The 14,165-nt window shown below is 51.0% G+C and overlaps 2 protein-coding genes across 22 annotated transcripts in view; one reads left to right on the top strand and one right to left on the bottom strand.

The window, feature by feature from the left end:
* HDGFL3 (HDGF like 3) overlaps window positions 1–3,017 on the top strand; it is a 105,747-nt gene extending 102,730 nt beyond the window's left edge. Inside the window, exon 6 of the mRNA XM_033189178.1 lies at window positions 2,597–3,017. Within this exon, the coding sequence (XP_033045069.1) occupies window positions 2,597–2,629 (33 nt within the window). The 3' untranslated portion in view covers window positions 2,630–3,017. The remainder of the gene's footprint in view (window positions 1–2,596) is intronic.
* Window positions 1–10,796, bottom strand: part of TM6SF1 (transmembrane 6 superfamily member 1) — a 48,651-nt gene extending 37,855 nt beyond the window's left edge. For 2 of the 21 annotated variants that reach the window (XM_033189158.1, XM_033189160.1), the window contains exons 1-4: window positions 10,149–10,385; window positions 9,493–9,612; window positions 5,091–5,194; window positions 2,396–2,493 (exon numbers count right to left, since the gene is read on the bottom strand). In XM_033189158.1, the coding sequence (XP_033045049.1) occupies window positions 2,396–2,493; window positions 5,091–5,194; window positions 9,493–9,612; window positions 10,149–10,240 (414 nt within the window). In that variant the 5' untranslated portion in view covers window positions 10,241–10,385. The other 19 variants (XM_033189166.1, XM_033189168.1, XM_033189176.1 and 16 more) reach the window with 17 other exon arrangements.
* Window positions 10,797–14,165: the final 3,369 nt, after the last annotated feature.

The following is a 14,165-nucleotide window of genomic DNA, read 5'->3' as shown; positions in this document are numbered from 1 at the left end:
CTTAATTCATCAGTGTCTCCCCTCAACCAGCCTCTCTCTCTCTTGCTCTCTCTGTACGTGTGTGTGTGTGTGTGTGTGTGTGTGTGTGTGTGTGTGTGTGTGGAGACAGGGTCTCACTCTGCCACCCAGTCTGGAGTGCAGTGGCGCAATCATTTCTCACTGCAGTCTCAACTCCTGGCCTCAAGCGATCCTCCCACCTTTGTCTCCCAAAGCACTGAGATTACAGGCATGAGCCACCAGGCCAGCCATGGCCTCTCTATATTAATGATGATACCATTCAACTTCCCAAGGTCAAAACCACATGGTCATTTTTTCATTCCTCATTCTCCTATGCAGTCTTTCAGCAAATCTATCAACTTTATCGCTACAATGTCACCCTGGCAATACTCCCTCTTCTTCACAGCATTAGGTCTAGCCCTCAGTGTCCCTCACTGGACCACGGCTACATTCCCAAATGGTCTCCCTACCTCTGTCCCCTCCTTCCAGCCCATGACACTCCTCCTGCCAGATGAAGATTCTCAAGGCCTGGCTCTTAGCATGTTGCTCCTCTACTCTAAAACTCCCCAAAACTTGTGACAGCCTGCTGAACCAAGCCCCATCTCTCTATCATAGCTAGGTCCCCAGAGCCTGGCCCTGCAGACCTTGCCACCACAGTTACACCCCAGTCCCCGTTCTGGTACCCCATCTGCCCCAATGCTTACCACCCTTGCCAGCTCAGCCTCCAGCCCTCTCGTCAGCCGCCTCCTTCCTAAAACCTCCCTCCTCTGGGTGCCATGGCCCCCACTCTCCAGGTTTTCCTTCTGCCTCTTGGCCTGCCCCCAAGGTCCACTTCAGGGGCTTCTCTTCTTCTGGCCATGGTCTCTAAAGTCCCAAGCTCAGCCCTTTTCTCTCTCTACCTTCTCATAGGCAAGCCCGTCTCCTCTCAGACCTTCAGGTACCAACCGCACTCAGATGGCCCGTGACTCTCTCTGCCAGGACTGCTCCTCAGAGCTCAAGACCTGCAAAGCCCTGCCAGCATCTGAAACTCTACCTGCCCATAAAAATTCAGCTTCATCCCTGCGGATTGGTGCCCCAATGGGAGGCACATGCTCTTTCTCCTCTCCAGTCCTCTCCAAGCCTTTGCCCAAGCTGTCCTTTCTCTCCACAATTTCTCCTACCTCCCTGGTCCATCTGGAAATATCTATCTTCCACTGCCATGACCATTTTTTAAATGCTACAGCAGTGTCACCAACTCAATAAGCCTTCCCCGACTGCGCCCAGACTTAATTCCTCCTCCATGTACTTCTGTGCCTGGAGTAAGTCTCTGTCACTGCACCTGGGACAATGCCATCAGGCAGGGAGTTCCTCGGGGGCAAGGAGCAGGTCTTCTGACCACAAAGTCCCCTTCAACAAATGTCTGCAGAAATAAATTCCTCCTCTCATCCCTCTCTGGTGTAATGTTTTTACATTACATGTTTGCAGCATTCTTCCAAATTCCAAAGCAGGAATCAGGACACTGTCTTAGGCCTCACACTTCCCATCACTCCCAATTTGTCCCCAAGTCTTACTTATTCTAGCCACTCTGATTCTCTAAATTTCATCCCTCTCTCTACTTCCCATGTGCTGCCTCTGCCCAGCCACATTTATGCCCCTGCTGGTCCTGAGGAATCCTCCTGACTGGTGCCCCAGCTCATGGCACAGACCCTTCCCTGCAAGCCCATCCTTCCCAGAGTTACCTGTATTCTTCACTGACTTAAAATCTTCCCTCACAGACAGGATAAAACCTAAACTCCCACAGTGTACATACAAAGCTCCCCATTATTTGAACATGGATGAAGAATCTGCTTTGAGCCCTGTTCCTCATTTCCTGTGTAACCTTGAGTGAGTCACTTAACCTCTCTGGGGCTGGGTTCAGCCCACCATAAAATAAGAAAATAGGACTAGCTCTCTTGAGTACCAGGCAGCTATCTAAAGCTATGATTTGGGCAGTGTGGTGGGGAGTGCCAGCCATCATAATCAAATGACTTCATCAAGTGCTTCTGTGTTTGGTACTTTACAAATTTAAGACTGACTTGGGGTTTCTGAGATAGTCATGTATTAACAGACACACAAATACTAAATCCATTTAAGGTACCTTATTTATATTAAATACAAATAAAGGGGAAAAGCAGGTCATGTGTGGGGTCATGAGAGAGAAGCCATGAGAGCTGAATGTTGGAGAGAATTGCCTCCCGTGATCTAACCATCCTTTCTGCTCCACTTTCCATGTGAATAAGTGACCTAAGGCTATTATAGGAAATCAAAGCCTGCCTATCATACCTGTTCACCCTAAATGAGAGGACTTCTGGCTCTGAGTAATGTGATCTGGGTTGTGGTCTTTTGGTTGAAGCCTCATAATCACTAAGTGATCCCATACCTCTCTCAAGTAGTGTGTCATGAACCCGTCAATGATTCCATCTTGCTCCAGTCCTATGATGAGGTTCACCACGCTGGTAAATCCAAAAACTGCATACACTAGAGCAAAGAAAGCAGCAGTTTAAAAAGCAATAGCTCAGGAGGCAATTACACAAGCTTGGCAACAGCTAATAATAATGGGAATGTTTTTCATGTTTTCCAGAAGATGCTGTGGACAATTATCGAGATAGACTAACAGAATACCCCTTCTACACACCCAGCTGGACCTCCACCTGTGTTTACAGCTCTCCCCATCCCTGCCTAACTACTCTCATCAAGGCAACACTCATCACAGGAGTGGAGAATGATGGTCATCGCCGACTCAGTCACAGAAGATTCTAGCAGGCCAACTCCACCCATCCTCCACTCTCCTACAAGTGGCTGCCCAGAGCCAAACCCACATCCCACCTGGGCAGTAGAAGCAACCGAGTGGCCAAGGAAGCATAGAAGTGACCACTAAGTTTAAGACAATGACTCAGGCTAGGCGCAGTGGCTCGAGCCTGCATTCCCAGCACTTTGGGAAGCTGAAGCAGGCAGATCACCTGAGGTCAGGAGTTCAAGACCAGCCTGGCCAACATAGTGAAAGCCCGTCTCTACTAAAAATACCAAAATTAGCTGGGTGTGGTGGCACACACCTGCAATCCCAACTACTCCGAAGGCTGAGACAAGAGAATCGCTTGAACCCACGAGGTGGAGGTTGCAGTGAGCCGAGATCGCGCCGCTGCACTCCAGACTGAGCGATAGAACAAGACTGTCTCAAAAAAAAAAAGACAATGACTTGACAAAGTGATTCATCTCAATGATTCCCAAGCAGGCCACCTCACAGCGTGTCCAGTGTGGTTACCCTATTCCACACGGCGTATTGTAGAGACAGACAGGTGGCGATGTGCAAGTGACAATGGCTTTCAGAAATAAGACTAGTGATGTTAAAAATGAATACAAGAGGGCATAATTGAATATGACAGAAGGAAATCTGTACCTGTCAGAGAATCTTACTAGAGTTGTGAGCGTCTCCTAAATGGGCTTAAAGCTACTAGCAACAAGAAATAATACTTTTTAAACAGCAGGTGATCAAATTTAGTGCATGTTAGTTTGTCAAAGCTGCATTTTCAAGTTGTAACAAATTGGTGCCTTAGACTATGGGATGGGCATGAACAGTAGAAAAATCTGATGGTGAATATAAGAAAAGCTGTGAAGAAAGAAATGGAGAGGAGTGTGGGGATGGTTAATTCACAGAGAAGGGAAGGTGGCCTTGCCTGGAGTCAGCAGCCAGGAGTCCAGCACTCACCTTCTCCCCAGAAGGAACAAAAGGCCACATGTATGTGAGGAGTGTGGCCTTGGGCCTGACCCTGGCCCTGAAGCTGCAGTATGCTCAAAGCTGTAACAGACCAGGACAGAGGGCTGAGGGTACAGGAGAGAGGGTGCCCAGCCTTGAAGAGTCGGAGGGGCCAGAGCACAGGCCAGTGGAGAGAGCCAAGAAAAGGGATGTGAGCCTTGAAATCAGACCCAGCTCATCTACTGACTGGCTGTAAAATCTTAGGCAAGTTACATCATTTCTGTAAGCTTCAGAGTTTCTTATATGTGGATTGGAGAAACTAGTTACTCACAATTCTTCTTTCCCACCTCACCTTTCCTAAGGCCCACTGTGGGCAGAGAATGCTCCCTATGCTGTTGCTGATGGGCTCGGCCCTATGCCTCATCTCAGCCAGTGGAATATGGGTGGGAGTAAGAGGGGGCAGCTCCACGCCAAGGTCTTAAGAGCCACCACTTTCTTCCTACTAGCCCCACTGTGCCTCTGTATCTGCCATGAGAAGGGCATGCCTGGGAGCTGCTGGTCCAAGAACAAGGAGTCAGAGAACAGCTCTGAAATCAACCCACAGCCTGATGCAGAGTGTCCCCAACCCACAGACCTGTGAGCAAGAAAAATAAATGTTTGTTGCTATAGGACTTGGGGTGCATTTGATATGGAGCATTACTGAAGCAGGAACTATAGAACAAAATGCCCAGCAAGGTGCCTGGCACAGGAAGTGCTCAAAGGCCAGTAGTAGCTTGGCTGGGGCAGCATGCACAATGGAAGGGCATGGGCTTTGGGGGTCAAAAGCCACGTGACCTTTGCCACATTTCTTAGCATCTCCAAGCCAGCTGCTTCACTTTCAAGTGGAGGGATGGTGAGGATTAGGTAAAAGCCTGCTGCTAAAGTGCTCAGGGCCATACAAGGTACACTATAGGTGCTTGTCTCTATGGCAGGTTCCATTAATTTCCTCTTCATGCATATGTGCAGACCCAGGCACCACACAGTTAAGTTCTGCACTAAGTCGGGGGGACTGCAAGTAACAGGCTGAAGACAGGAAGCCCAGGAAGGAGCTGGCATGAGAGTCGAGGTCAGAGGTCAAAGCATGCTGGGGTTGGCAGGGTGCCTGCCTTGCCTGGCCTGGCAGTAACCCTCCACCAGGATGCCACCTGGGAGAGGGTGGAGTCCACAGCCTGAGAGGCAATAGCCAGAGGCGAGGGCCACATTATCCTGAAACACTCCTACACTGGCAGCCACTGTTACCAAAGGGCTCAAGAGTGTTCACAACCAAGGAGGAATATGTGACTGAGGCCAAAAGTATTGTGTTATTAATCAGATACAAAAGATTTCCCTTTGTGAGGCGTACCATAGAACAGCGGGTCCCGGGGTGGTTTTCTTTTGACGAGGACACGAGCCAGCAGTGCTACCAGGAACAGGATGAGGGCAGCAACCCCTACAATAGTCCAGGAACTGCAACGACCAGAACAGGGAGGTGGTCACTATCAAAATAAACACATTGGTGCCTGGAATTTCCTGACTATTGAATGCATTCACTCCTAGTCCTGCATAATTCATCCATAATTCTGCCTCTGCCTGCAGCTCCCAGCACTGTAGAGTTAGTGAAGTTTATCTGCAGCTCTTTGGCCCATCTGGGCTGCAGCCCATGACTTTCAGGGACCGAAGCCATCAGGTTCTCCTCATTCTCCTCTTATCCTGTCTCATGTGCACAGATGACAAGTCTGGAGCTCCCTCTGCCTCACCCCACCCTGATGCACAGATGACCACTGCCCCAGTGCCTCCACCTACCCATTCCTCTAACCCCGGCTCCCTAGCAGCTGACAGGTCTCACCACTGACTCTGCTACCTCCCTCAGGGCCAGTCAGAAACCCTCAGACTGAGCAACAAGGAATATACAGGCATTACAACTAAACATGCCTTCCAGGGGACAAGAAAGAAGTGACCTTATGTTTTGTGTGTAATCAAATGGCCCAGAGAATGAGGCCAGGAAATCCATGGAGGAGAAGTCTGGACTAGACCTGAGGCCAGAATGAAGATAGCCCAACACCCCAGAACCAGGACCAACAGACCAGCATCCAACCCCAAACCACAGAAACAAAAGTGAAGCTTGGTTGAGTACATCCTCTGGACGTTCTACAGGAAACGGAATGGCACCAAGGACAGCAGGGGTCAAAGACACTACTCAGTGGGGCAGCGCTAGGGCACGAGGCTTGGTAGAGTTATCAGTCAGGAAACCAGGATCCTGGTACCCATTCTGTTGCTAACTGTGTCACCCTAGGAAAGTCACATCATTGCATCCATCTGTTTATTAATTCAAAAACATATCAAGGAAAAAAATGTATTGTGGGCCCCTATGTGGTAGCCATTGTTGCAGGCCCTAGGAGACGGGATAAAAAAGAGAAGTCCTTGCCTACAGGGAGGAACCTATCTCAATGGACTCTGAGCTCTACCACCTAGGAGTTTTCCTGTAGTCCAACAGCAATACTCTCCCTCTCACACCTCCAGCACTGACAGGGTTTCCAATTCTAGACAAAATACTACCTGGTCCACTCCGATGGCTTGCTACACCAGGACCTCTTCAGCTTGGAGCAGCTGCAAGCACCACTCCTCAGCTGAGACCCCTCCACACCACCACAGCCCAACATTGAGACCTTTGGATAACTTTCACCACCCCTAGGAGAGAGAAAGAGAAGAATAGAAGGAGGGAGGGAAGGGGGGAACAAATAGATGATGAGTGGATGGATAGGTGGATGGATGATAGATGAATGGATGGATGGATGATGGATGGATGAATGGATGGATGGATGATGGATGAATGGATAGATGATGGATGAATGGATGGATAGATGATGGATGATGGATGAATGGATAGATGATGGATGAATGGATGGATGATGGGTAAATGGGTGGATGATGGGTGGATGGATGGATGGATGATGGATGAATTGACGGATGATGGAGGATGATGGATAAATGGATGGATGGATGACGGATGGATGAATGGATAGATGATAGATAAGTGGATGGATGGATTATGGGTGAATGTATGGAAGATGGATGGATAGATGATAGGTGGATCAGTTCTATGATAAGAATGAGAAGGCCAGGCACAGTGGCTCACACCTGTAATCCCAGCACTTTGGGAGGTTGAGGCAGGTGGATCACCTGAGGTCAGGAGTTTGGGACCAGTCTGGCCAACATGGCGAAACCCCATCTCTACTAAAAATACAAAAAATAGCCAGGCGAGGTAGCAGATGCCTGTAATCCCAGCTACTCGGGAGGCTGAGGCAGTAGAATTGCTTAAACCTGGGGGTTGGAGGCTGCAGTGAGCCGAGATTGAGCCATTACCCTCCAGCTTGGGCAACAGAGCAAGAGTCTGTCTCAAAAAAATAATAATAATTAATTAAATTTTTAAAAAAGAATGAGGGTGGCTGTTTCAATGTCCAGGTGAGAAACTGAAAAATAGGAGGTTTCTGGTGATTGCACATCAGTGGTTGCTCCAGGATCCTCCTGTGGGGATGAGCTGAAGAAGGAGGAAGCCAATGTGGGTCAAGAGTGTAATGCTGGGCTGAAGAATCCTGTGAGGAGAGAAGAGGTGGGTGTGCTGGGTCAGCTGACAGGCATTTTAATGGTGAACAGCCTGAGACAGGTGGTGGTTGGGTGACAACTCCAGTCCTCACTCCTACCAAGGGCCTGCACTCACTGCCAGCAGGGTTGCGTGGCTGGTGCTCTTCTGGAGCAGGAGAGAGCAGTGTAAAGTGGTTCACAGCATCCTCTCATGCTCTTAGCTCCAGGAGAGGAGGGAAAAATGAAGGGAAAATAGGGCAACAGATCATCTCTGACTCTTGGCACTGTCCCCAGAGACCCTCCTACAACAGCCAAGTGCAGGACGTGCTCACCACAGGAGAAAGAGGTCCTGCAGGGACTCGGGGACAGGTAAGGGCTGCGACTAACCCCAGGATGAGAAAGTTCCTAGTCTTGGGGGCTGGGAGGGCCTGCTGATGCCCTTTTATGGACAAACACCTATTGAGAGGGGACATGCATGGATGAGTGTGAGCAGTGTCTCAGTGAGAGAGGGAGACAGAACACGTTCAATCCTTTCCTGGCCTCTCAATCTAATTTTCTTTTTCTGGTTTTTAGAGTTGCAAAAAAGGTTTGGTGGGAAGGAAACTCGATATAACAAAGTCAAACATACGTGAGTGCCTACAATGCACACGGCGCTGGCCTGGGCAGGACAGTACAGAGGGGTGAGATACAGCCGGGGCAGGTAAGTTCTGACCATAAGAAAGTAACTCTCGGGAGAAAGGTCCAAACAAGGGACTGAGGGAGCTCAAAGGAGAGAGAGGGAGAGTCTGCAAAAGGTAGAAATGGCCATAAAGTCTAGGTGTGGCTTCAACAGTCTGCGATAGGAGGAAGGCAGCATCCCAGTCAGGGAGCAGCAGAAGTCTGGGCGAGAGGCTGGAGAGGAGGAGGAGTGGTCAAGGGGCAAAGGCAGGCTGGTGTGGCGGGAGCACTAGTGCGTGGGCTGGGACTGGGGACAGAGGCTGAGAAACACGCGGGGGGCTGGGCAGAGGGACTTGCATGGGAGCCTTTGCCACAGTCCAGGTCAGAAAGGGCCAGTGACAGGGAGAACTGAAAGGAGAGAACAGACACTAGAGCCCCAGGACTTGTGGGGAAGGAGACAGTAGGAGGAAGGTAGTGGAGAAAGAAGAGAGAGGAATCAAAGGCCACTGGGGTTTTAATCTGCAAGAGGACAAGAAGAATGGCTGACACTAATTATTCAAAACGCTGTGCTTGCCAATGCGCTCCACCATGCACAGCAATACATAATTCGGTCTGTATTCAGTAAATGCCATCACCATCTTTCCAGTGGCTGAGGCCAAAACCTAGGGCTCATCCTCAAATCCTCTCTTTGCTGCCATGCAGCCCTCTTCAGTAAGCCCCATCTGTTCACCTTCCAAAATACTGACCATGCCCCTCCAATTCCTTCCCCTGCACTGCTCCATTTTCCTGCCTGACAGGCTCCATTCCCAGATATTCCCATAGCTCAAGTGTTACCTCCTCCTAGAAGCCTTCCCCGGGCACCGGCCCCCTCCCCAGTCACCCTATTTTATTATCTTCATAGTATGTCACTATCTATGTATTATCTGTCTGTCTCATTACCTGCCTCCACAACCTCTTCTGGCTTGTTCATAGCTGTGTCACCAACACTTGGAACAGTGCCAAACACACAGTAGGTACTCAATATATCTTCACTGAACTGCCCATAATGCTGTTTTTTGAGGGTCCCCCATGCCCTATATTGACAGGCATGTAATATTCGGTGGCCTGGAGCAGCTGCCTCTAGGGGACGCCTCCAGAGACTGGGTCAGACCAAGGGCAGACACTGCTGGTGCCTGGTGAGCACTCAGTGTGGGTGCTGCCTAGATCAGGCGGCCCAGCAGCTAGAGAAGAGGAAGTTACCACCCTATGTACAGACACTCCAAGGCTTGACCAGCTGAAGGGGGTTTGCAGCCTACAGACTGATGCAATTTCCTTCGCACCAACAGCTGAGAAACATAGCAGGTTACTTCCTCCTCCCTCCAGACAGCAACCAACTTCAGCAGGCACAGAGGCTGGCGCCTATCCCAACAACCCGGAGACCCTCAAGCCTTCAGCTGCCCGCTGCAAGTTGGTTAGTCAGTGATCCCTGCAGTGGAGTGGGAGGCAGGGCTTCGAACCCAAGCCCTGTCCCCCTCCGTCGGCCTCACCCATTTCCTTCGCATTGAAGTGTTCTGCCTCTGCTGCCGGTCCCCATCCTACCCCAGCTCAGGCACTGGGAAGCATTTCTCCATTCACAACGCCCCTTCACAAAAAGGTCTCCGTGGAACCTTACAATAGGACGCACACAAAGACCACTTGACAGGAAGATCGAGGCCAGACCACACCGTCAGTGCCAAAGCCAGGCCTAGAACCCACGTCTCTCCCTGTTGGTTCCGGTCTATTTCTGCTAGTCATTCACAACAGTTTCTAAAATTAATAAGAAATGATAAGTATGCGAAAGTCCATACATGGAAACGTTCCCGTGAGATGCAAAAAGAACAAGGCACACACGAGCTGACAGGGCCAGGCTCATAGTGTCCGTGTTTGTTCCGCTCCCCACCGGCCCCTGGGCCCCTCCAGGGCAGGGGTATTGACCCCTGTGTCCCCGGGCACCTGGCGCGGTGCTGGCACCACATCCCGAAATGCGCCAGCCTGGGCACTTCAGGGCCTGGCTCCACGACCGGGCCCGTGCGACCCCTGGGACGCCCCTCTCTGTCCCGCGGCGGACGATCCCAGCCCCCTCGGAAAAGTTGCGAAGCTCCCGCCGCGCCGAACCAACTCCCGCCGCCCCTCGGCGCGACCCCCGCCGCCTCCGCTCACTCACTCGTGCTGGGCAGCCAGGTGGTTGAAGACATAGGTGACCGGGATGGCCGAGAGGGACAGCACGAAGACCCCGGTGGCCGCAGAGGCACTCATCGCAGCCGCCGCGCCGCTCGCCCTTCACCGCATCCCGCTGGGCGCCCCGCCCCAGCTTCCGGCGGCGCCCGCGCCCCCTCGGCGCTTGCCCTTCGAGGCGCTCCCCGCGCCGCGCCCTCAGCGGCGTCCCCTCAGCGGTGTCCCCTCCGCGCGCCCTCCCAGCCCGCAGCCGCCCCCCGCGCCCGGCCTCGCCTCCCTGAGTGCGCAGGGCCGCCGTGCAGTCCCGGGAGGCGTCCTCGCAGTGCTTCTGCCAGGGGCGCCAGGGCTCAGCGGCGAGCGCCCGGCGGCGCCGAGGGGCGGCGACACCCCCGCAAGGGGACAGGTGCCCCTCGTTGCGCGCGCTCCGAGGGAGGGCCCGGGGCATGGCGGGAACCGGTCATCGACGAGCTGGAGAGGCGCGGGGTTGAGCTGCGGGCCCGGGGTGTCAGAGCAGGAAGGGCCCGCGGGATCGTCTATGGGGGAGCCCACGGCCCAGAAGTGGGAAAGGACAAAATGCCCCTGAAACCTCGGAACCTCTCGGCTCCAGCAGCCATCCGCGGGCAGCAGGCACAGCCCCTGCACGGAGCCGGAATCCGGTTTTTAAACCCTGGCTCTCCACTCACCAGCTGTTGACTTTGGTCAAATTACTTAACCTCTCTATCTTTTCCCTTATCTGGGACATGGGGATAACCCACTTCATAGTGTGACCGTGGGATTAACTGAGTTCATACCTACAAAGCGCGTTATCCTCCGCTGCTCACTATACCATCTCCTGCAATTCTTTTTTTTCTTTTCTCTCTCTCTCTCTTTTTTTTTTAATTGAAATGGACATAAATGCCGAGACTTTCTAAGCGACTACAGCGCCATTCATTGCTACTCCAGGATGCATTCCTGGAGGCCAGGTTGCCACCAGCCAGCCTGCAATGGGCCTTGCAGGATACAAAGACTGGAAGATAAGCCTCTCCCTCTGAATGATAGATGCCTACTGGTATGGAAAATATTGTGTGTCAAGTGTTGTGCTGACTACTCGAGCTGGCTTTCTGAAGGGCAGTGAGTTCCAGGAGGAGAACAGCTCAAGCAACCGAGGGAGATACTGGCATGTACTTACTGTCCTTACAATTTCCAGGGAATTTAAGAGAGCATTTAGGTGTTTTTGCTGTTGCCATTTGAGGGGTTTATTTTTATTTTTTTATTTATTTATTTATTTTTGAGACGGAGTCTCGCTCTGTCGCCCAGGCTGGAGTGCAGTGGCGCGATCTTGGTTCACTGTAAGCTCCACCTCCCGGGTTCACGCCATTCTCCTGCCTCAGCCTCCGGAGTAGCTGGGACTACAGGCGCCTGCCACCACTCCTGGCTAATTTTTTGTATTTTTAGTAGAGACGGGGTTTCACCGTGGTCTCGATCTCCTGACCTTGTGATCCCCCCGCCTCGGTGTCCCAAAGTGCTGGGATTACAGACATGAGCCACCGTGCCCGGCCTATTTTTATTTTTATTTTTGTAAGACAGAGTCTCACTCTGCAAACCAGGCTGGAGGCAGTGGAGATATCAGGGCTCACTGCAGTCCCCACTTCCCCAGGCCAACCCATCCTCCCAGATTAGCCTCCCTAGCTGCTGGGACTACAGTCTCACGCCACCTCTTCTTTGTAGAGGCAGGGTCTCACTGTGTTGCCCAGGCTGGTCTCAGACTCCTGGGCTTACATGATCCTGCCTCCGTGGCCTCCCAAGGTGCTGAGATTACAGGAGTGAGCCACCGCACCTGGCCTCTAAAAGACCATTTAGCTCATTTTAAACATGAGGAAAATGAGCTACAAGGAGGCTAGGGCCTGCTCCAGGGCCACTCTGCTTTTCAAAAGTCAGTTCTCCTAATCCCTCATCTTAGTTCTTCTTGAAGGCTTCTCCAACTCTGAGTGCAGAACGATAAAGCCTTGGCCCACACTGCGACATATCAAAAGTTTCTCCAAGAGGTGTCCTCACCTGTTACCTGCACATCACCCTCTTCCACCCCTAACCTTCACTACTCTCCTTAAACTCCTGCTTCCTCCCTGACAAGAGACAGCTCCTCCTATACCTCTGATGTCCCAGCCAGGCTCCCGAGCCAGCCCATCCCTTCCATCAACACCCAACCTTGTTGGATCAATCTCACCTTCTCAGAGCTGCTCCCTCAGAGCCCACAAGGGACCCAAGTGACATGGCAAAGCTTCAAGGTATTGTGATATACATATTGGGAATTACATGATTTTTTTGTGGACAACAGTATCTCTCTTAATGCTGAAAATATGAGTGGTCAGAATTCTTGTAGTTGGGAAGAGTTTTTCATAGGAACCTTCCCTGGCTTTTGGGATAAGTGAACCCCTCTGGTTGCCCTGGATCCTTCTCCTCAACCTAGACACATGCTCAAGTATCTTCCAATTCAGAAATCTGCTCCCTGAACCTGAGTGTCCTGTTTTTTTGTTTGTTTGTTTGTTTTGTTTTGTTTTTTGTTTGTTTGTTCATCTTTGAGACAAAGTCTCGCTCTTTCACTCAGGCCGGAGTGAAGTGGCGCAATCTCGGCTCACTGCAACCTCCCCCCTGCCCCCACTGGGTTTAAGCAATTCTGCCTCAGCCTCCCAAGGAACTGGGATTACAGGTGCCCACCACCATGCCTGGCTAATTTTTGTATTTTTAGTATAGATGGGGTTTCACCATGTTGGCCAGACTGGTCTCAAACTCCTGAACTCAGGCAATCCACCTGCCTCCGTCTCCCAAAGTGCTGGGATTACAGGTGTGAACCACTGCACCCAGCCCTGAGTGTCCTCTTTTGCCTACCATCTTCTCTCGTTTCTTTCTCAGACACATTGCATTTTAATGGCCACATCTATGATGCTAGATCCCAAATAACAAGCCCTGACCTGTTATTCCCTTAGCATGGTTGCCTGGGCATCCTGGTGGCACCTCACAATGTCAGAACGGAATTCCTCATTTCCTCAAGACACACTTCTGCTTTATCTCATCTGGTGGCCCCACGATTCGCCCACTCACCCAAGCCAGAAGCCTGGGAGCCATCAGTTCCCACCTCTCCGGAATTCCTTTGGTTACACAGTTCTACCAATGTGACATTCCAAATACCACTCAAATCTGTTTGCTCCTCCCTATCTGCACCTCCTCTTAGTTTTGGTCTATACTGCCTCTCATCTAAACATGTCCTAGTCTCCTCCCTCTGATTCCTGCCTCTGACCTCAGTTGACTCAGCTGCTGTAGAAGGCCTTACCTGACTGCCCTCCTGCACTTTGGCCTATCAAGCACCCTGCTTTATTTGATTCAGAGTACTTTTACTATCTAAAATTATCTGGCTTACACCTTTGTATACTGGTCTGGATCTCTCCTCCATGATAATGGAAGCTCCTCAAGATTGGGAACCTTCTCTGGCTCGTTCATTGTTCCAGTCCCATCATCTAGATTAATGCCCAGTACATAGGAGGTGCTCAAGAAATATTTGTAGGCCAGGCGCAGTAGTTTAGCCTGTAATCTCAGCACTTTGGGAGGCCGAGGCAGACAGATCACTTGAGGTCAGGAGTTTGAGACCAGCCTAGACAACATGGTGAAACCCCATCTCTACTAAAAATACAAAAATTAATCAGGCATGGTGGCGTGTGCCTGTAATCCCAGCTACTCAGAGGGCTGAGGCACAAGAATCACTTGAACCCAGGAGGCGGAGGTTGCAGTGAGCAGAGATCATGCCACTACACTGCAGCATGGGTGATAGAGCAAGACTCTGTCTCAAAAAAAAAAAAAATTTGTTCAGTGAATGAATACTCTAGATCATTACTGCTCAACAGAAATATACTGTGAGCTACAAATGTGAGTCACATGTATTATTTTATTTTATTTTTATTTACTAATTTTGTATCAAGACCTAATCTCAGTCTGCTGCCCAGGCTAGAGTGCAGTGGTGTGATCTTGGCTCACT

Source organism: Trachypithecus francoisi, unplaced genomic scaffold (assembly GCF_009764315.1).
Source record: "Trachypithecus francoisi isolate TF-2019V2 unplaced genomic scaffold, Tfra_2.0 Lachesis_group3, whole genome shotgun sequence".
NCBI lineage: Eukaryota > Metazoa > Chordata > Mammalia > Primates > Cercopithecidae > Trachypithecus > Trachypithecus francoisi.
The sequence above is the reverse complement of the archived record's forward strand: the minus strand, read 5'-3'. Positions and strand labels throughout refer to the sequence as shown.